The 21155-nt window shown below is 50.0% G+C and overlaps 1 protein-coding gene and 1 pseudogene across 2 annotated transcripts in view; one reads left to right on the plus strand and one right to left on the minus strand.

Moving 5' to 3' along the window:
- The window catches only part of FBXO10 (F-box protein 10), a 50371-nt gene that overhangs the window by 13318 nt on the left and 15898 nt on the right, over positions 1-21155 (plus strand). The window contains exons 2-5 of one of the 2 annotated variants that reach the window (XM_062207935.1): positions 4178-4389; positions 12484-13074; positions 15351-16178; positions 18979-19128. In XM_062207935.1, coding sequence (XP_062063919.1) covers positions 12490-13074; positions 15351-16178; positions 18979-19128 — 1563 coding nt within the window. In that variant the 5' untranslated portion in view covers positions 4178-4389; positions 12484-12489. The remainder of the gene's footprint in view (positions 1-4177; positions 4390-12483; positions 13075-15350; positions 16179-18978; positions 19129-21155) is intronic. The other variant, XM_062207936.1, reaches the window with a different exon arrangement.
- On the minus strand, positions 2715-3118 carry LOC133771229 (prefoldin subunit 4-like; annotated as a pseudogene).

A 21155-nucleotide genomic window follows, 5' to 3' on the forward strand; every position in this document is an offset into this window, starting at 1 on the left:
CCCCTCCTGATAGTCCTATCACTGACAGTACAAGCTCGAGTCTGGCATGCAAGGCCTTTGCCAACATGCAGTGTGTCTAAGGGGGACAGAACTGGGTCAGCTGGGACAGTGAGAGCTGGACGCCCCCTCGGTTTGGGGGAGAATACTGAGTCACTTCAGATCAGCCAGGAACTAGGCAGTCTCAAGGTGACCAAGGACCTTGCAACGGTGCCTTGTGGAGTTTCTCGTGCCGTATCAACCGGGCAGCCAGCTCACATCACTGGCCCCGAGGGAAGAATAATCCCCAAGTTCTTCCTGCCTCAATGCAAAACAAAGGCTGATTTTTCCTGCGTGGTGTATGTCCATTTGGGACCACCCTAACCACCGAAGGGTGCAGACCTCGTGAGTAGCCATCATCTCAAATGTTGCCAGTTGCTGTGCCAGAGAGAACAGAGCCCAGTAGGATCCTGCGTAGGCTGTGAAGTGCTCTCGTTGAGGAGTAATACATCTCTTCTACTCAAAGCGCACCGGCCCGTGACGGTCCTGTGGCCCCAGCAGCTGCTGGGGGTCCAGACTGCTCTCCTTGTGCTGGGAAGCGGGGGAAGCTGGCCCAGCACATGTGCCCTAGACCTCTCTGTCATCACAACCAGCCTGGGGTGTTAGCAAGATCCCCGTTCTTACGTGAAGCCGCTGATGCCCTGGGAAGCTCTGTGATGTGCTCAAGGTTGTCTACAGCTGATTCCAGGTCTTCTGACTTTGAGATCATCGGGTCTTTGCCTGATACAGGGAGAGTCGTGTTGCTGAAAGGGTTGCAGCCGAGGAGCAGAGCCATTTGTTGAGGATGCTGCAGCCCAGGAGCTGAGAGCCCTTTCTAGCGCAGTCAGCAGGGAGCTTGTTAAAAACGCACATCATTGGCGCTACTCTGGGGATTCTGAACCTGGAGGTCTGCAGTGGAGCCGGGGCCAGGCCCCAGAGGGTGGTGGACCGCCTCAGGCTGAGGGCCAGGAGCCATGTTGGAAGAACCAGTGCTATGGGAAGTGCTTCCAAGTTCAGACTCAAGATTTTCTTTCCTCCTGAACTTTCTAAGCTGCAGTAGTGTTCAGTCCTCTGTTCACTGGGGTTATTAGCTGTGTCCATGCCCTCTCATGCGGAGGGCAGGTTTCCCAACTCCGTAAAGGCTGTGCTTGCAAAACAGATGAAGTGAGGAATAAAAGAGGTTTTTAGTCTTTTATTTCTTATTCACAGTGGAACTTTAAGAAGTTCTGTTGAGGCAGGTGTTTGGTGCAGTGATGAGGGCACACTCCATGACAGAGCACCTGAGCGTGAGTCCTGGCTCTGCCTCTCATTCCAGCTTTCTGCCATTGTGCCCCCTGGGAGGCAGCAGGGGGTGGCTCAAGTACCTGGGTCTCTGCCATTCATGAGGGAAACCACTTTGAGTTCTTGGCTTCTGGCTTCTTCTTGGTCTAGCTCCAACTGCTCTGGACATTTGAGGAGTGAACCAGGAAATGGAAGATTCATTCTCTCTCTCTCTCTCTCTCTCTCTCATTGTCTGGCTTCCTTTCAGATAAATAAAAATGTAAATAAAGTTTTAAAAACTCTAGGAATTTCTGTGTTGATGCAGCAACCTCTTGTGTGTATTGGGAGATTGTCGAAGCTGTGTGCATGTAGTAAACTTACATAACATTGAAAAAACATTAGTTATTCTAAAAGTTGGGTAAAGGCATGATGGGGATTAATTTGAAAGCACAAGATCTAGTACTTCATGCTAGACATTGGATGGTGTGTTGGGTTCTTACTGTAATCTCTATAACTGAATTGGGATGGCCTAGGTACTCCTTATTGATGGGCTGCTATGGTAACCTTGGGAAACCCATCTGGGACAGAATTTGGCAGTATGGGTTGCTATGGGATGTCTCATGGCGCACACTACAGGTTGGCTGGGTCAAACACCTTTGTTTAGTAAGCTGTGCTTAAGTTAGCAGTGAGACAAAGTCATTATCAGTGTTGGTGGTTGTAATTGGGTCTCTCGTACATCCCCACTCACAACACGTCCCAGGGAGGACCCTCGTGGACAGACCTGCAGAGGGCCACATGGAAGATGCTGACCTGGAAGGCTGTGTAGATTTGGTTCGTCAAGGGTTAACTGATTGACTCTTGAACACCTGTCGAGCTTTGTCCTAAAAGAAAAGAACATCAGGGAACATCAGGAAGTACACGGAAGTACACAGTGTGCGCTGTCCTGGAAGGAACAGTGCTGTCGTACTCAGGGGAGCTTGTAGATCAGAAAGCGAGATGTGGGGACGGGAAGAACAGGACTGTAAAAGTGGGTCAGAGCTGTTTGTAATGATCAAAAGATAGCCCTCCAGATGCAGCGCTGTCCTGCCTAAGACGAGCTCACCCTCTGCGGAAGCATTTGGGCGGTTGGTAGGTTTTATACTGTCTTACAGGAGTTATTGACGTGGCAATAACGGTGTTCTTCTGGTGGCTTTGAATTGAAGAAGCAAAGTAGTAAGGAATAAAAAGGACGACAGAAGGCTTGTACATGTGCTGCATTTTATAGGGAGATTTAGAAATGTAGAAAGATGACTGTAAACTGGAGACAGTGTGGTGGGGCTCTGGTTAGCAGAAGTGGATGATGTGAAGGATCAAGGCTAATTAGAAGAAATGTCGTATAGGAAAGTTTTTAAACAATAGTCAAGTTTATTAAACAAATTTTAAAAAGTTGTATGAAATGTTTAACTTTCATCAGCTTCAAGGTTTATGTTTCTCCCAAAGTTTGCATGTAACTGAACTTTCACATCTGCTGACATCTGTTGAATTGATTCCACTCTGGATTCTAAGGTGCCAATTTCTTCTTGCAAATTTTTCTTTGCCTCTTCTAACATTTCCTGTGTTTCTTCTCGCGAGTGGCTGATGAAAGCATCACCCATTTGATAAGGAATCATTTAGCAGTCGTCACCTCTAGCCTGACGTCATCACAAGCATCTTCTGCATGCTGGAGTTGTTTCTTTTTCACTTGTATTTCTTCCTTTAGCTCTGTGATTCTACTCGTGTTCCTTGAAAATTTCTTTATCTTTTGTTGATCTTCAAAAGTAACGTTGACTTCTTCTGCAGCCGCCTTCTTCATGGTGGCTGCCATCTTGGGACTGGGCTACGAGGCGAGGTGGGGAGGGCCGCAATGGTGCAGTCACCCCCAGGCCCCTCTCACAGCCTATGTCTGTGAATTCAGAGAACCACATACTGGTCCTCAGACCTTGGGCAGTGGCAGCAAAACATTTTAAAAATTACTTCATAAGTGAGGCAAGCCAAGAACATACAGTCATCCCTTGGTATCTGTGTGGACTGGTTCTAGGATCTCCCATGGATACCAAAACCTGCTATACCCAGGTCACTTACGTAAAATGGCATATGGCGGTGGGCATTAGGCACAGTGGTTTAGATACCACTTGGAGTGCCCAAATCCCGTACGACGGTACCTGGGTTCAAGTCCTGGCTCCACTTCATTCTCCAGCTTCCTGCTGATGAGGATGTCACCTGGGAGGCAGCAGGTGACAGCTCAAGTACTTGAGTGCCTGCCACTTACATGGAGACCTAGATTGAGTTCTGGTCTCCTGACTTTGGCCTGCGCAGCACCAGCTGTTGCAGGCATTTGGGAAGTGAACCAGCAGATGGGTGATCCCTTCTCCTATCCCCACCTTCCCCCTATTCCTGTCTCTCTCTCTGCCTTTCAAATAAATTAGAATATTTTTAATTAAAAAGTAATGGTATATTTGCATGCAATCTACATATATTGTCTCATATAATTTAAACTATCTCTAAATTACTTATAATACCTAATGTGGTATAAATGAGAAAAATCTCTATTCAGCACAGATCCAGGGTTTGTTCTTAATACTTTTTATCTGCAGTTGGTTGAATCCATTAGTGTGGATCCCATGGGTACAGAGGTCTGACTGTAGTTGGAGAAGGCCTGACTGATGTCAGAACTCCTTCTTTATGCAATGACATTATGATGAGAAAAGCAGCATTCAAATTAGGTAGAATAATTAGATGTAGAGCTGCCCTAAGTCTTGGGAAAGGTTAGGGGAATGTTTGGTAGGGATGTCTAGCACAGGATGTAAAGTTGAAAGGGAGAACGTGAGTTATGTGAGAGTTAAATGTAAAAGCCAGAGGTATTGCTGACCTGTTTCTTCTCCAGGAATTGTGGTCAAGACCATCGATGCCATTAAGTCATCACTTACTCCAGCCTGAGAAGACTCAGAATCCTGCTCTCAGAGTGCCTGGGACAAGTGGACCTGGTGCTGGTGCAGTGTAGATGCGCTGTTGCTGAGAATGCTTTCCCTGCCTGTCCTGTCACCCTGAATGGTGGAGAAGAGAAGGGAGTCAACACCCGGCCTTGCATCTTCATAGGTAAAAGCACCTGGATGGAAACCCATAGTCTAGTGGAGATAGAGTCCCCTGTATAGGCTGAGATCGACAGAAGCAGTAGAAATAAGTGTCTCTGAACCCAGATTGTGGTCTTGAACTATTACGTCCATTAAAAGAAATTGGGCCAAAAATATGCTCATTTGATTTTTGACAAAATCTCAAAAGTAGTTCAAGGGGGAAAGGATGGCCTTTTTAACATATGGCGCTGGAATGGGTGAACAGCCACAGACAACAAAAACCCAGCGTCTAAAGCAAAACCTAATAAAAAATCACCCACCGAGGACCATCGGCTTAAATATACAATGTAAAACTATGAAACATTTAGAAAAAACCATGGTAGAAAATCTTCAGGATCTAGAGCTAGGTAAAGAATTTTTAAACTTGACAGCAAAAAGGCAATTTATAGTAGGAAAAAAAAAATGTCAAAAACAGGGTGACTCCACAAGCACTGACCAATAGATCAATGAAACAATAAATTGTCCGGAGGTAGACCCCACGCTCCCATCATTTGATTTTTGACAAAAACACCAATGCAACCCAATAGAGAAAAGAGACTTTTCAACAGAAAAGAAAGAAGGCCCAGAAGTCAGTAATTAAACAGACAACCCAATTCCTTTCTCTCTGTCTCTCTCTCACTGTCCACTCTGCCTGTCAAAAAAAAAAAAAAAAAAAAAAAGACAACCCAATTAAAAATAGGCAAAAGATTTGAACGGGTATTTCAAGAAGATATAGGAGTGGCTAGTATGTGCATGAAAAAAGTGCTGAATATCACTAGTCATGAGGGAAATGCATATTAAAACCAAAATGATACACCACTGCACCCTCGCCAGAACGCCAGAACGGTAACATTAGAAAGATGGACAGCAACAAATGGTGAAGTTGTGGAGCAGCTGCATTCTTACAAATTCTTTCTGGAAGTGTAAAATGGTCCAACTTTTTGGGAAAGGACCTATTTCACTCCTAGGTATTTGCTGAAGAGACATTAAAACTTATAGCTACAAAAGTACTTTTAAAAGAATATTTACAACAGCGTATTCATCATAGCCCCAAACTGAAGCAGTTCAGCTTCCCACCATAGGAAAATTGACTTTTTAAAAGAACTGTGATATATTAATATACTATGTACTACTACTCAGCAATAAAAAGACATTAACTATAGATATAGGCAACAAAACAGATGGATCTCAAAACTGTTAGGCTTAGTGAGAAGAGCCTTACACCAAATTCAACACACTGTATGATTCCATTTATATGAAATTCTAGGATGAAACTAGTCTGTGGTGGGAAGTGAGAGCAGTGGTTGCCTCTTGTGGTTGGATTGGAATTAGGAAGAATTATGAGAGAATGTTCTGGCATATTCTGTTTCTTGATGAGGGCTGGATTACAGAGGTGACCACGTTTGCCAGAGTTCTGAGTTTGCACACTATGCTATGTCCTTACCAAGGAGTGCTACTCAGCATTATGAAGGAATCAACTCTTCAGACACACAACACGTTGGATGAATCTCCAGGCATGAAAAAAATCACAAAGTACAATTTACATAAGGTTTGTGAAAGGACAGTTTTAGAAATGCAGAGCGTATTAATGGTTGCCAGAGGTCAGGGTGAGGGTTGGGAGGCAGAAGGGAGGTGGGTGTGCTTGTGAAAGGGCAGCACGAGGGGTCCTTGTGTTAGGACTGCGCAGAGGCTCCGTGGTAGTGCTGATGACACAAACCTACATGGCTAATAAAACTGCAGAGGATGTCCTGGACACCTGAGCACAAACGGGCGCAGTCTGAGATGGCAGGTGGTCGCAGGGTCACTGTGCTGATTGTGTTCTGCAGCATTTTAAAATGTTGCCCCTCAGGGAAACTGGGCAAAGCATTCGTGGGAACCCCCCCCCCCCGTGTTCTTTCTTACAGGCTGTGTGTGAATCTATAATTACCTCTATAATGTTATTTTTAAAATAGCTTCTTAAAGAAATGTCTGATACCATGTCTGGGCAGGAACATCTGGGCATACCAGATAGTAAGAAAGGTATTGACAATTACTGGGGTTGTTTCACAAGGGTGGAGGAATCAATTTGAGACCAAAGATGGCTCAGTTGAACCTCAATAAGAAGAGTAATTTTGGTGGCTCAACAGGCTAATCCTCCACCTGTGGCGCCGGCATACCAGGTTCTAGTCCCGGTAGGGGCGGCAGATTCTGTCCCGGTTGCCCCCCTTCCAGGCCAGCTGTCTGCTCTGGCCCAGGAGTGCAGTGGAGGATGGCCCAAGTGCTTGGGCCCTGCACCCCATGGGAGACCAGGAGAAGCACCTGGCTCCTGGCTTTGGATCAGCGCGGTGCACTGGCCGCAGCGCACCGGCTGCAGCGGCCATTGTGGGGTGAACCAACGAAAAAGGAAGACCTTTCTCTCTGTCTCTCTCTCTCTCACTGTCCACTCTGCCTGTCAAAAAAAAGTAATTTCAAAGAACTGAAACCCATAAAATATGCCTAAATCCGTGAATTCATAATAATAGTTTTAAAAGCACACACACAAAATATTACTTCCCAAAAATAGCAGAGAACGAATTTATTACCTCAAAGGCAGAAATGAAAGTCAGTCTGGTGTTTCCTGTATGTGCTGTACCACTGGGTAACCAACAGTAGATGAAGGGAAGCATCTCCTTGTAAAGCTATTTCAGCTGATAAATCAAAGCGAATGATGCGGTTAGAACAGCACATGTTGTTTCCTCTGAAGAATCTGTGCATCTAGGCATTGAGCGCCACTGAGCACTCACCACAAAGTGAGGCAGCCAGAAATACACCTCCTGATACAAAGGTACACTGCTGTTGCAGTCTTACCGAAGGGGTCCAGCGGAGTCTGGTTACGCCTCCGCGTCCACCTGCCAATTTGCAAGGAACACTGTTGATTGGGGAGCAGATGGAACACTCCTGTGAGTGCGTGTGCAATCAGCAAAATTCGGACTGTGAGAAATTGGCCAAAGGGGGCAGGTTCTTCAACAAACAGGTTGTGAAGAAAGAGAAGGGGGACATACAGATGAAATGAGACTCAAAAGGCCTGTCAAGCTAAAAGCCTGAGGACTGAACAAAACCTACAGTATGTAAGAGTGGGTGATAAAACCGCAGGGACATGCAGGAGGTGAGAAGTGGTCATTGCGGAAATCAGGACTACTGAGCGGGTTGTGATGGGGTAGATTGAGAAGCTGTCAGCGATGGGCAAGATCCCGTTTGTTTTCTATCTAAGCTGAGTGTTAGCAGGATGTTTGCCTTATAAATGATTCCGTAAACTGTCCTTTTGCTTTGTGTACTCTGTTGTATTTTATGTTTTAAAAATGCGTGACGGAGCTGTTCTCAGATGGCTTATGGGAGCCCAGAGAAGGCACCGGGTTCCGAGGAGAGAATAAGGAAGGCGAGGGCAGGGAGAGGGGGAGTGACACAAGGCTGGAGAGAAAGGGAGACAAGCTCATGACTCTGCTCGGGGCTTGATCCCGGAAGCCCTAGGGGAGCTGCTGACAGGTGACAGGATTAGATTTGTATTTTAGGAAGATCCCTGTGGCAGCTGTTGCATGGACTGGATGGGGGCAGGACTGGATGTGGGCAGGACTGGCTCTGGGGAGACCAGTGAAGAGTCTGTTGTTGTGATCCAGACTATAGAGAGACCAGAAAGTAAGGCTAGAAATGGCGCCTCACCCGCTGTACCAAACACCTACCTCTTAGTGGGATATTTTGATGAGAAATTTTAATTTTGATAAACCAATTTGTTTTGTCAGTTATTTCATAGTTAGTGCTTGAAAATGTCTCCTAAGAAATCTGTCTATCCTGAGGTTACAAATACATTTTTCTGTGTTTTTTTCTAGAAGCTTAATGGGTTTAATTTTTATGTTTAGGTCTACAACCAAGCTTGAGCTAGTTTTGGTGTATTGTGTAAGATGCGAGTCAAGATTCATTTTTTCCCAGATGCTATCAAGCTGTTCCATGTGCCTAGCAAAGTTTTTGTTGAAAGGCTTTTCTTTACTTACTGGACTATATTGATCCTTTGTCAAAAATCAGTTGACTAGGCCGGCGCCGTGGCTCACTTGGTTGGTCCTCTGCCTGCGGCGCCAGCATCCCATATGGGTACCGGTTCTAGTCCTGGTTGCTCCTCTTCCAGTCCAGCTCTCTGCTATGGCCTGGGAGGGCAGTGGAGGATGGCCCAAGTGCTTGGGCCCTGCACTTGCATGGGGAGACCAGGAAGAAGCACCTGGCTCCTGGCTTCGGATTGGTGCAGCACCGGCCGTAGCGGCCATTTGGGAGGGTGAACCAATGAAAGGAAGACCTTTCTCTCTGTCTCTCTCTCTCTCACTGTCTATAACTCTACCTGTCAAAAAAAAAAAAAAAAAATCAGTTGACTGATGGATGTGTGGTTCTGTTTAAGGATTCTGTTTTTCTTATACCATTATTAGACTGTCTTATGGCTGATACATTGAGGATGTCTAGATTGCCCCTTTTTTTTTTTTTTAAGAGTTATTTATTTTACTTGAAAGTCAGAGTTACAGAGAGGCAGAGAGAGAGATGTCTTCCATCCACTGATTCACTCCCCAAATGGCTGCAACGGCCAGAACTGGGCCAGTCCAAAGCCAGGAAGCCAGGAGGTTCTTCTGGGTCTCCCATGCGGGTGCAGGGGCCCAAGGACTTGGGCCATTTTCTGATGCTTTTCCAGGCCATAGTAGAGAGCTGGACCGGAAGTGGAACAGCTGGGACTCGAACTGGCACCTATATGGGATGCCGGCACTGCAGGTGGCGGCTTTACCCACTATGTCACAGTGCCCTCCCCCCCTTTTTTTTAGATGCAGAGAGAAAGAAAGAGCTGCCATAGATGGGTTCATTTCCCAAATGCCGATAGTGGCCCCCGGTTGAGCTATAGAGTGTGAAATTTTACTTTGGCTGGCAGTGAAATCATTGGCGGGGTCTTCTGATCCTGCTGGGCTAGCTTTATTCTCCTTTCAACTGGAATACAGCAGACCCATCTAAGACTGCATGAGAAACCTCCATGTTGCCTGGGCTGGGATTCCATTGTTTCCCAGCTCCACATGCTGGCTGCATGAGAAACCTCCATGTTGCCTGGGCTGGGATTCCATTGTTTGCCAGCTCCACATGCTGGCTGCATGAGAAACCTCCATGTTGCCTGGGCTGGGATTCCATTGTTTCCCAGCTCCACATGCTGGCTGGTGTCACCCTGTAGCCCTCAGTCTCAGAGCACGTGATCTCTGCTGGGGCCAGTGGAGGTCCTGCCCTGCCTTTGGCAGCCCCACCGTCAGCCAGGAGATGGTCCACCCTCTGCTCTCTCTGGCTCCTTGCCTCACAGATGCCAACCTCATCAACATCTCAGAACTCAGAATCTGCTCAGTGAGAAAGGTCCCCAGAGTGACAGTTGGGGACGTTCATGGTACTCACTGCCTGTGTTTCCTGACTTCCCAAAATCACAGCCCTGAACCGCTGGCTCTGTGAAGCCCGAAAGCATCGAGCGGTGGCTTCATGTCTTGTCCGGCTGTCTGGTTGCTATGACAGGAGAGAGCATCAGGTCCAGCTGTTCATCGTGGCCTGAAGCAGAAGTCAGGGTTCAACACTGGACATGATGTTAAGTTCTTGTTGTCTATGGAATATGCAAGTAGAGACATATAGCAGGCCACTGAGTATTCTCTGTGGAGCTCCAGAGAGGTCACTGGGGCGAGGAATCAGATTTTGTAGTTGAAGCCAGGACACTGATGAGGTCAGTCAGCTTCAGAAGGGAAAGAGAATGGGTGGAGGTCTGAGAAAGTGGAGCTAGAGACGTCAGCACCAGGAGGCATCGTGTGACAGAAAGCACCGTGACCCAGCTGTGTTCCCCTGGGGCAGTGGTGGATGTCAGGAGCCCAGCCTTTTCCTGCAACTTCTGCGGTGCAGCCGAGGACTTTGGTGTCCCTGGGTGATCATTACGGAAGAACCTGCCTGCCTAGGCCCACCCTGGTGTCACTCTGTAGAGTTAAAGGCACTGCAGTGTGGAGGAGGCCCAGCACTGCTCCTAGATGTAATCAGGTATTTGTGTTCCTAGCCCTCTTGGGACTTAGGTAACTCACACATGTGATCATAAATTGAGAGAAAAATCAAGACCGTGGAGAGCTTAGCAAGTTAAGGTCAGCTGCAGAGTCTGCCCTGTTCCTAGTCCTCATTTCTAGCTGTTGACAGACTGTAGGGTTTTAGACGGGATTTTGCTCTAGATCAGGGGTGGGGAACGTCCAGCCTGCCAAAGCACCCACAGGCAGGGCTCAAAATTCAGTAAGTATAGCAGGCAAATTTTCAAGTTGATAATGTTGTATGGTCCAAGAATAATGTTATAAATATCCAAATGGCCCTTAGCAGAAAAAGGTTCCCTACCCCTACTGGAACATCTCACTCAGCCCTCTTTTTTGTTTGTTTGTTTGTGTAACGATTTATTTATTTTATTTCAAAAAAAAAGAGTTAGAGAGGCAAAGACAGAGAGAATATTCCATCTGCTGGTTCACTCCCCAAATGGTCACAATGGCCAGAGCTGGGCCTATCTGAAGCCAGGAGCCAGGAGCTTCTTATGGGTCACCCATATGGGTGCAGGGGCCCTAGTACTTGGGCCACCTTCCGCTGCCTTCCCAGGCACATTAACAGGGAGCTGGATTGGAAGTGGAGAAGCCGGGTTCTGAACCAGTGCCCATGTGGGATACTGCGTTGCAGATGGTAGCTTTACTTGCTACACCTCAGCACTGGTCCTAGCCCCCTTGTTTTTCACTTGAAGAATTGACACTCATAATGAGGTATAAAGAACTGGAGTTCAGTGAAGCCAGGTTACGCCAAAAAGAGAATTTGTTTCAAAGTACAGATACCTGATGGCCTTCAAATGGCAAGGATGATGCTGAGCTTTGAGAACAAACTGGAGCCATGACCTGCAGTGTTGGAGAGAAACTGGGAGCCCTTTGCTTCTACCATTTTCTCTGCTTATTTCTATGTCACTGATCGATTTATTTCACAACGCCTGCCTCCGGGGTACTACTGTTCTCCACACATCTCTGCAGTATAAATCAGACACTAGGGTTCCATTGGTAACCTGGGGCAGAGGCAGGTATGTGGTGCAGCAGGTTCCGCCGCCTGGGGTGCCTTCATCCCCATATCAGAGTGCCAGTTTGAGTCCTGGCTCTTTTGCTTCTGATTCAGCTTCCTGCTAATCCTACATGCTGAATGATGGATGCTGACTCAAGTACTTGGGTCCCTGCCACCCGTGGGAGACTAGGTTGAAGTTCCAGGCTCCTGGCTTTGGCCTGGTCCAACCCTGGCTGTTGTAGCTATTTGGGGAGTGAACCAGTGGATGGAAGATCTTAGCTATATCTTGTTAGCTCTCGCTCACTCTGCCTTTCAAGGACGTTTGATAATAATGATAACCGTGGCAGATCCAGAACCCACAGCATCAGAGCCAACATCAGTCTTTCCTGGGGCTGCCCCTATGGGGAAGCAGTGGTAATTACCTGTTCTGGCAGTGAGGGGAGACAGACAGATGGGCACTCACTGCCACAGTTCTCATTCCTGTTAACTCCACCGGGAATCTCTTCCCTGGAAGTGCGGGGGATCCAGAGGTGGGTGGGTTTCCTCTGCGTAAAGGAACACTCAGTCAGTTACGAGTCACGGGAACCCAAATCACACCATCTTAAGCAAAAGGAGATTTGCTGGAAGGCCACTGGGGCACCTCCCACCCTGAAGGGGGACCTGCATGCCACAGGGCATCCTCAGGAATCTGGGGTCCGAGCCTCCAGGCACAGCCCCACACGTCCGCCTTGGTTCATCTTTCATCTCGACTCATTTCTGCTTAGCTCTCACACCCCGAGGTTCTCTCTGCAGGCTGGGGAACCTGGCTGCCCGCACTCTGGGGTCATGTTCTTGCAGTGTATGACAAAGCAATGCCCTGCTGGTTCCCAGAGGAAAATCCCAGGGAAGTATTCTGAGGGAGGGGACGGAGTCCTTCGGTCCCCTAGGACCAGAAGGTGGCAAGGGGTATTTTGAGAGAGGCGATAGTAAACAGGACAAAATGCTCTTTTGTTTTGTGTCCATCTCACAGGTGACCATGGAAGCTGGTGGCCTCCCCCTGGAGCTGTGGCGCATGATCCTAGCCTACCTGCACCTTCCCGACCTGGGCCGCTGCAGCCTGGTGTGCCGGGCCTGGTACGAGCTGATCCTCAGTCTCGACAGTACCCGCTGGCGGCAGCTGTGCCTGGGCTGCACCGAGTGCCGCCACCCCAACTGGCCCAACCAGCCGGACGTGGAGCCCGAGTCTTGGAGAGAGGCCTTCAAGCAGCACTATCTCGCCTCCAAGACCTGGACCAAGAACGCCCTGGACTTGGAGTCCTCAGTCTGCTTCTCTCTCTTCCGCCGGAGGAAGGAGCGGCGCACGCTGAGCGTCGGGCCAGGCCGTGAGTTTGACAGCCTGGGCAGTGCCTTGGCCATGGCCAGCCTCTACGACCGAATCGTACTGTTCCCAGGCGTGTACGAAGAGCAAGGTGAAATCATCCTGAAGGTGCCCGTGGAGATCGTGGGCCGAGGGAAGTTAGGCGAGGTGGCCCTGCTGGCCAGCATTGATCAGCACTGCTCGACCACACGCCTGTGCAACCTGGTCTTCATGCCGGCCTGGTTCTCACCCATCATGTATAAGGTGGGTGGCCCTCCCAGTCCTGACCCCAGGGGCTGGGCCCCTTCTCCGTGGGTAATTCCCTTATTGTTGGGACTGAGAGTTTATTGCTTGTCCTCTACATACATGCCTCTGAGGTCTAGAGCAGTTGATGGGCAAGTTCAAAATACTTGTTTTCTCCTTACACACCTGCATTTAAAAATGAGGCTTGGGCTTGGGGCCAGAATTGCTTCCTAGCTCTTACCTTCCCAGCTGGACTAGCTGGAGCCACAGGTGGGACAGTCAGGTGGGAAAGCCAGGGGCTGGGAGCCTGTGCATGGTGACAGGAAGTAGAGAATGTGTCTACAGCTTGTGGCAGCATGGCCAGAGAAGGAGCCACGGGAGAGGCCTGTGCAAGGTCAGGGAAGGCCAGGCTTCCACCAGGATGAGCCACGTCTCATGGTGACTGCAGAGAGGGTACAGACATATGAGTCCAACAACTTCCTTCCATGAGCACAGAGCAGAAGACGTGTTCAGAGCAAAGCACAAATCAAGGGGTTTGCAGTTCCTGGCAGAACACCCAGCAGCTTAAACAATGCCTGGAAACTGACTGCCTACTGGGATTATGTACCTGAAAATTAGATACACAGTAATTATGCCAGTAAGAATTACATTGCCATTGTCAGACCAGTAACTATGTAATTCGCTCTTGTGTTTGTAATGGTCGTTAGACCACCAGTCATATGTGCTGCACGCAGTGTATGCCAGGTAGCTGCTGTTCAGCCGTTGTCCCATGCCTGCCTCCTGCCAGAGAGTTTAAAGGATAAGGATGGCTCAGGGTGGACATTTAGCCTAGGGGTTAAGACACCGCGTCCCACAGCAGAGCGCCTGTGTTCAAACCCCAGCTCCAGCCCCGACTCTGTCTTCCTCCCAGTGGAGACCCTGAGAGGCAGCAGTGATGATTCAAGCAGCTGGGTTCCTGGCCTGAGTTCCTCCTCCCAGCTTCAGCCCTGGCCAGGGACTGTTGCAGGCATTCAGGGAGTGAACCAGCGGGTTGGGGGAGCACCCTGTCTCTCTCGCTCCCCCTTTCAAATAATAAAGAAAAAGAAAAGATGGCTCAAAGAATAGAAGTGTCTGGATTATTAAATGGGATAATGAGATGCTCCCTTGTGTTGTGGTTCAAATGTACGTGGTGGAATTTGTGTGAAATCTGGAAACAGTTCTTCAGGAACATAAGCACTCACCAAGCTGCTCATCAGTCAGGCCAGGAGAGCTGAGGGGCTCAGATGGATTCTGCTCTGGGGGTTAGTACTCCCCCCTCTCCACGCCAGCCTCCCGAGGTCCCTCTGCGCGTGTGTCCCTGACCATGGCAATAGCTGCAAACTTCTTTGGAGTGCCAGCCTTGTGCCTTGGCATCAGGTTACGTTAACCAGTAAGCTCCATGCTTCAGACAAGGAAACAAGGTCTTGCAAGGTGAAGCCATGCACCCACGGTAACGTGCTCGAAAGAGGCAGGGCTGGGAGCTGTCCGTGTGCTCAGCCTCCAGAGCCTGTGCTCCGAACCAGAGTTCATTCCCTCCCAGCCATGGCAGCGCCTTGCCCCTCTCCTTAAGAGATGGATCTGCTGCCTTTTGCTGTGCCCCCATGGCTGCCAAACAGCTGGACTCTTTCCCAGCACCTGCGGCCAGGCCTCCCCCACTGCCCAGCTCAGCCCCTCCTCGCCTGCACTCTCTTTTGCCAGCGAAGTTAGTACATTAGCCAAGAACTGGATCAGAAGTAGAGCAGCTGGGACACACACTGGTGCCCATATGTGATGCCTGCATCACAGGCAGTGGCTTAACCCGTGACACCACAGCACCAGCCCCTCTCCCAACCATTTCTGACCACCCCTAGAGAAACCCTCTCCTCCTGTGTTAACAGGTACTAATTTCACTGCACCAGTGTCCTTCCCATTTTCACCAGGAAAGGAAAGGAGGGAAGGAGTCTCACTAAGCATTTCGTGAGTTTCAGGAGAATTTACCCCAGAAGTGAGGTTTTTAGGTCATGCTGCGGTGCGTGAGCTTTCCTGCCATCATCCATGCTTGTCCCCCTTCCCTTGTCATTAGAAGGATGGAAGAGGGCCAGCTCCAGCCTTCTCCCCTCTGATGTAGAGAGCAGCTTCCTTCTGGGGCCAGTCACACCCATGCACTGGTGGCAGAGGGAGGTGGTCAGCAGAGTGGATGGCCTTTCCATACCCCAGCCACCTTAACAAGCACCTGGAGGGCTGACCAGCAACACCAGGCTCATCCCTCTTACAGCGCTTTTCTGCTTTGCTTTCCACAGACAACATCAGGTCATGTCCAGTTTGACAACTGCAACTTTGAGAATGGGCACATCCAGGTCCATGGCCCAGGTACCTGCCAAGTGAAGTTTTGCATCTTCAAAAACACCCATGTCTTCCTGCACAACGTGCCCCTGTGTGTCCTGGAAAACTGTGAATTTGTGGGCAGTGAAAACAACTCTGTGACCGTGGAGGGTCACCCCTCTGCAGATAAGAACTGGGCCTACAAGTACCTCCTCGGACTGATCAAGTCCTCTCCCAGTGTGCTGCCCACAGAGGACTCTGACTTCCTAATGTCCGTGGATCTAGAGAGCCGGGACCAGGCTTGGAGCCCAAAGACCTGTGACATTGTCATTGAGGGCAGCCAGAGCCCTCCCAGCCCAGCCTCCAGCTCCTCCAAGGCTGGCTCCCAGGAGACAGAGGGAGGCAGCGATGGGGAAAGGGTGGCCCAGACCCCAGACAGCAGCGATGGGGGCCTGAGTCCCAGCGGTGAGGGTGAGGATGAGGATGAGGACCAGCTCACATACAGACTGTCCTACCAGGTGCAGGGCCCACGCCCTGTGCTGGGGGGCTCCTTTCTGGGCCCCCCACTGCCAGGGGCATCCATCCAGCTGCCTAGCTGCCTGGTGCTGAACTCACTGCAGCAGGAGCTGCAGAAGGACAAGGAGGCCATGGCATTGGCCAGCTCCGTGCAGGGCTGCCTCATCCGCAAGTGCCTGTTCCGCGACGGGAAGGGAGGCGTCTTCGTCTGCTCCTACGGCCGAGCCAAGATGGAAGGCAATGTCTTCCGGAACCTGACTTACGCGGTGCGGTGTATCCACAACAGCAAGGTGCTGACCTTTTGAATGCTTGTTCTGTCCACTTTGCAGGGATGGGATGGAGAGGACCAAGGCCAGAGGCACAGGGGATCATGGATCATGAGGTCCAGAGACAGAGAAGAGGGTACAGGGCAGCCTCGAGATACAGGGAGGCCTCGATTTCTGGCCTGCATGGCCGAGGCATTGGCAAGAACGGAAGAGAAGGGGAGGGTGTGGAGAGAAAGAGTGTGTTCAGTTCTGGGCACGTTGAGTTTGGAGCTCCTGGGACCTCTGGCAGAGCCACCATTGTTGCCTGTGTCAGGGGCTTTGGGAGGAAGTGCCCTGACCTGCAAGCTCGGGGACTGTCACTGTGTGGGTGGCCAGTGGTCTCACTGACGAGCAGATGAAGCGGTGCGTGGACAGCTTGAGGAGCGGCCTCTCAGACGGTCGCCACAGGAGGCTTTCTGCAGGAGTCGTGCCGCCAGGAACTCCTCGTGGAAAAATTGCTGTTAGACTTTTTGGATTAAAAAAAAATGTCCATGGTGTCTCATGAGTCCCAAGCCTCAGGAACAGTTATTTGCAATGTGCCTTTAATACAAGAGGGAGCTGTGGGTGGAAGTGCTGATGAGCGGGGTCTTGGTCCGGGCGCCTGTCTGCACCTTCTAGAGCGTCCCCAGCCAGGTGAAGCCTGGTTACTTGGGCACCTAGAAGAACAGTATCAGCACCCGTGACAGCACTGTTTTCTCTTCTTTGTGTGTCTTGTGATTTTAGTTGGGAGGCAGACATCCCGTATAAGACAGTAGAGACTGGGGTGTGATTAGCATTTACAGCTGGAGATGGGCACACTTCCTCCTTGCCAGGCCTTGGGGTCAGCGTGGTTGGGAGTGGAGCTGGTGTGGATGGTGACTTCATTGTGATTACCCTCAGAGTCCTGCAGGCAGCATGTCCTGCTAGCATTGCCTTGCACCACGTTTCTTGGCCTTTGCTCTGCCCTTTCACCTGCTCCTAAGAAGGTCTCTGTCCCTGCCTTTGCCCCCTCTCTTCCCGATTCCCTGAGACTTGTTTCTCTGCACTTGTGAGCCTGGGTGACAGCGTGTCTGTTGTCTTGCTCCAGGCTTAGTCAAGGTAGGTGCTGTGTGCATGGGTCTTGGGACTGGGGCTTTGTCAGTGATCTTGCCTCTACCCGAGCTCTGATAATGTGAGCCTGAGGTATGTCCAGTCTTTGGGTGCCACAGGGTCTGCTGCCCTCCTGCAGCTGCCCTACACTTAGTCTGCAGGCAGGTTAGGGGGGAGAGTCCCACAGGGTCCTACTGCCTTTCCTGGAGGAACTGCCAGACTTTACCCAAAGCCTGCACTGTGAGGCCGTGTCCTGCTCGGAGTCGTTCTCCATGAGCGCCTGCTGAGGTCCTTGGAGAAGCTGCTAGGTGCTCTCACGCCCCATGGATGGCCTGCAGCGAGCGATCAGTGGTGCTAGTGGCCTCTTCTCACTGCGGGTGTGGTGCCTGCGTCTGTTCAGCCAGCTCCCACTCCCTCGGGTCTCTCTGAGGGCTCCTGTCTCTCCTCACATTTCAGGCCAGCTTCCGGATGGGTTCCAGAAAGGCTGTGGCTGTGCATGGTAACTTCTGCTTTTCTTGTTGTAAGCGTGGGAGCAGGGTTTTTCCAGCTTTTTCCATCCTCAGCAGAGACTGAGACCTCCTTGAAATTGTGCTTTTGTTCTCCTTTTCTCCTCCTGGAATTTTATCCTAATGCACTGTGTTGTTTCTTAGTCATGCACACTTTATCCTAGTGTAGTATGTGTGTGAATATCCTATCATTTAAAACATCACAAACATAACCCCGGCTTTTGGAATACTTACCAGATACAAAGTATGCAGTCACCCCCAGCACATGGCAGGGGATTGGCTGCAGGATCCCCCCAGGACAAATCTGTGATTTGTCCTAGCATATGCAATGGTGTGGTGTTTGCACATAACCTGTGCACAGCCTCTCATGTAATCTAAATCATCTCTAGGTTACTTGTAATGCCTAATACAGTGGAATCTATGTAAACAGTTGCTACACTGCCATGTTGAGGTGCTAATGCCGAGGAGAAAATATCTCTCCATGTCTAGCACAGACACAGGGATTCCAGATACTTCCGTCTCCAGTGGGTTGACTCCATAGGTGCCAAAGCTGCAGGTGCAGAGGTACTAAGCTGGGTGCCTGGTTGTAGTTCCTGTTAAAAGGAGGCTTCCTATATCTGTATTTCTAAGTGTCCTTGGTTTGGAGCCCCAGTGGCTTTTCTACCCCAGATAACACATAAAGAAGGATGGGGCAAGTGTGGGCTTTTGACCCCATGGAAGGGCGTGTGGGACGAGGTCCCAGCTCTCAGTGCATGCTCAGGCAGGTGCATTTCAGTGAGGGTGCAGCTGGAAGTGCTGGCTCTGCAGCTGGATTCCATTAAAAGTAGCTGTGCCTGTTGTGCCCTGGGGAAGGCACTGTGCAACTCATTGCCTACAGCTTGAACACCACTAAATCCCTTCTCCAAGCTTCCATTCTGTCCACCATCTGGAGATGCTGCTTGCAAGTTCTAATGGAGACCCAGGCTAAGCTTGGGTGCAGGTTTTAGTACAGGACTGATGTGAAGTTACTGAAGAGCCTGGGGGGCCAAGCCAGGCAGGGCACAGAGGTTGTCATGTCCCCGGAGCTGGTGCGGGGAGGGGGCCGGGGCACTCCCCTGGCGCCCAGCCCAGCGTGAAGGGAATGGCTGACGGGAAGAAGACTCGGGCACTGCCCCCGTGGATTCGGAGACCAGCTTGGTGACAGACACCGCTGCCCTCTGCCCTCTGCCCAGATCGTGATGCTCAGGAACCACATCCACCGCTGCCGCGCCTCCGGCATCTTCCTGCGCCTGGAGGGCGGCGGCCTGATCGCCGGCAACAACATCTACCACAACGGCGAGGCTGGCGTGGACATCCGAAAGAAGTCCAACCCCCTCATCCTGGTAGGTCCCCGAAATCTTTGCAGAGCACACGGAAGTGAGCGTGGCCCCTGCTCTGCTCTGCATCCCTCCTGATTTCTCCAGGCATTGGCAGTGACGTTGGACAAGTCGTTTCCCCAGCCTCCCATGAGGGAGGAAGAGGCCCTCCCTCTGCTCTCGTGTGCTGTGTTGGCTTTGAGTTTGGTAAGAATAAGGATAGAGGGCCAGCGCTGTGGCATAGTGAGCTAGGCCTCCGGCTGCGGTGCCAGCATCCCATGTGGGTGCCGGTTCAAGTCCCGGCTGCTCCTCCTCCAATCCAGCTCTCTGCTATGGCCTGGAAAGCAATAGAAGATGGCCCAAGAGCTTGGGCCCCTGCACCCACTTGAGAGTCCCAGAAGAAGCTCCGGGCTCCTGGCTTCAGATCAGCTCAGTTCTGGCCATTGTGGCCAATGGGGGAGTGAACCAGTGGATGGAAGACCTCTGTCTCTGTCTCTCCCACTGTCTGTGACTCTGTTTCTCAAATAAATAAATGAAATCTTTGAAAAGAAAAAGAAAACACCTGTTCCTAAAAATGGCTTGTATAAATAAATAAATAAAATAAGGATGGGCCGATGTGGTGCTGTGGAAAAAAAGAAAAGAAAAGAAAAAGAAAAAAGAAAGATGGACATCCGCCCTGGATTCAGATCCGTCCACTTGGACCTGAGTCCAGAAACAACCCTCCATGTTAATTCACTCTTTTCTGTAAATGGGACATTTAGGATCTTTAGCTTTTTGTTTTTTTAAAGATTTATCTATTAATTTGAAAGGCAGAATTATAGAGAGAGAGGAAGAGACAGAGATCTTCCATCTGCTGATTTGCTCCCCAAATGGCCACAATGGCCAGGGCTAGGCCATTCTGAAGCCAGGAGTTTCCTGTGGGTCTGCCATGTGGGTAGAGAGGCCCAAGCACTTGGACCATCCTTCGCTGCTTTCTCAAGCCCATTAGCAGGGAGCTAGGTTGGAAATGGAGCAGCCAGGACTCTAACAGGTGCCCACATAGGATGCCAGCACTACAAGTGGCAGTTCTACCTGCTATGCCACATCACTGGCCCCAGGATCTTTAATTCTAAAGTTGTTATTCATGGGCACTGTGATATTTTGCATATTGAGTTTGATTTCACACCAGTGTGGAAACCACTTCAAATACTGGAATCTGAGCAGTCATGAGAGACCAACCTCTTTTCCACTCTGACTTTTCTGGAAACACACATTTCCCGGAAATTGGGAACCATGACAGTCTGTATATGAGCTTGGAAAAATTATAGCTGCCCTTAACGTGTAATGTTTATGGATGCCAGATACTCTCCTTTATAGATATTTAATATTGTTTAATCCTCACGCAGCCTCCGAAGGATTATTAGCTCCATTTTATAGGTGAGGACGTTGAAGCAGGAAAGAGGCAGGGGACCTTGCTCAAAGTCTGAATCCAGGCAGTCTGACTCGGGCTGATGTTCTTAAGCCTTTCGAGCTAGCCCTCCCTGAAAGTGCAGAGAAAGGATTCCCAGCTGTATTTAAAGACTGTCCTCTGCCAGGCACCCCCCTTGCTGTGTTTCTGCCATGCAGCTGGTGGTTGGTACGTGGCCTTGGCCTGGGAACCTGTTGTCTCCCTTGCCAAGAGATGAGAGGAATCTGCCTTCCCCAGACAGAGGGACAGAGGGAAGCAGGCCAATTGAGCAGGTGGAGAGCAGGGAGGGGGAAGAACATTTTAGTCCTGGCTTTGTGAAAGGTTATGCCATTACACAGGTCTCTCTCTCTCAGAGCTTTTTTTTTTTTTTTTTTTTACAGGTAGAGTTATAGACAGTGAGAGACAGAGAAAAAGGTCTTCCTTCCGTTGGTTCACTCCCCAAATGGCCACTACGGTCAGCACTGCGCTTATCCAAAGCCAGGAGCCAGGTACTTCCTCCTGGTCTCCCATGCAGGTGCAGGGCCCAAGCACTTGGGCCATCCTCCACTGCCTTCCCAGGCCACAGCAGAGAGCTGGACTGGAAGAGGAGCAACCGGGACTAGAACGC

Source organism: Lepus europaeus, chromosome 12 (assembly GCF_033115175.1).
Source record: "Lepus europaeus isolate LE1 chromosome 12, mLepTim1.pri, whole genome shotgun sequence".
Taxonomy (NCBI): Eukaryota; Metazoa; Chordata; class Mammalia; order Lagomorpha; family Leporidae; genus Lepus; species Lepus europaeus.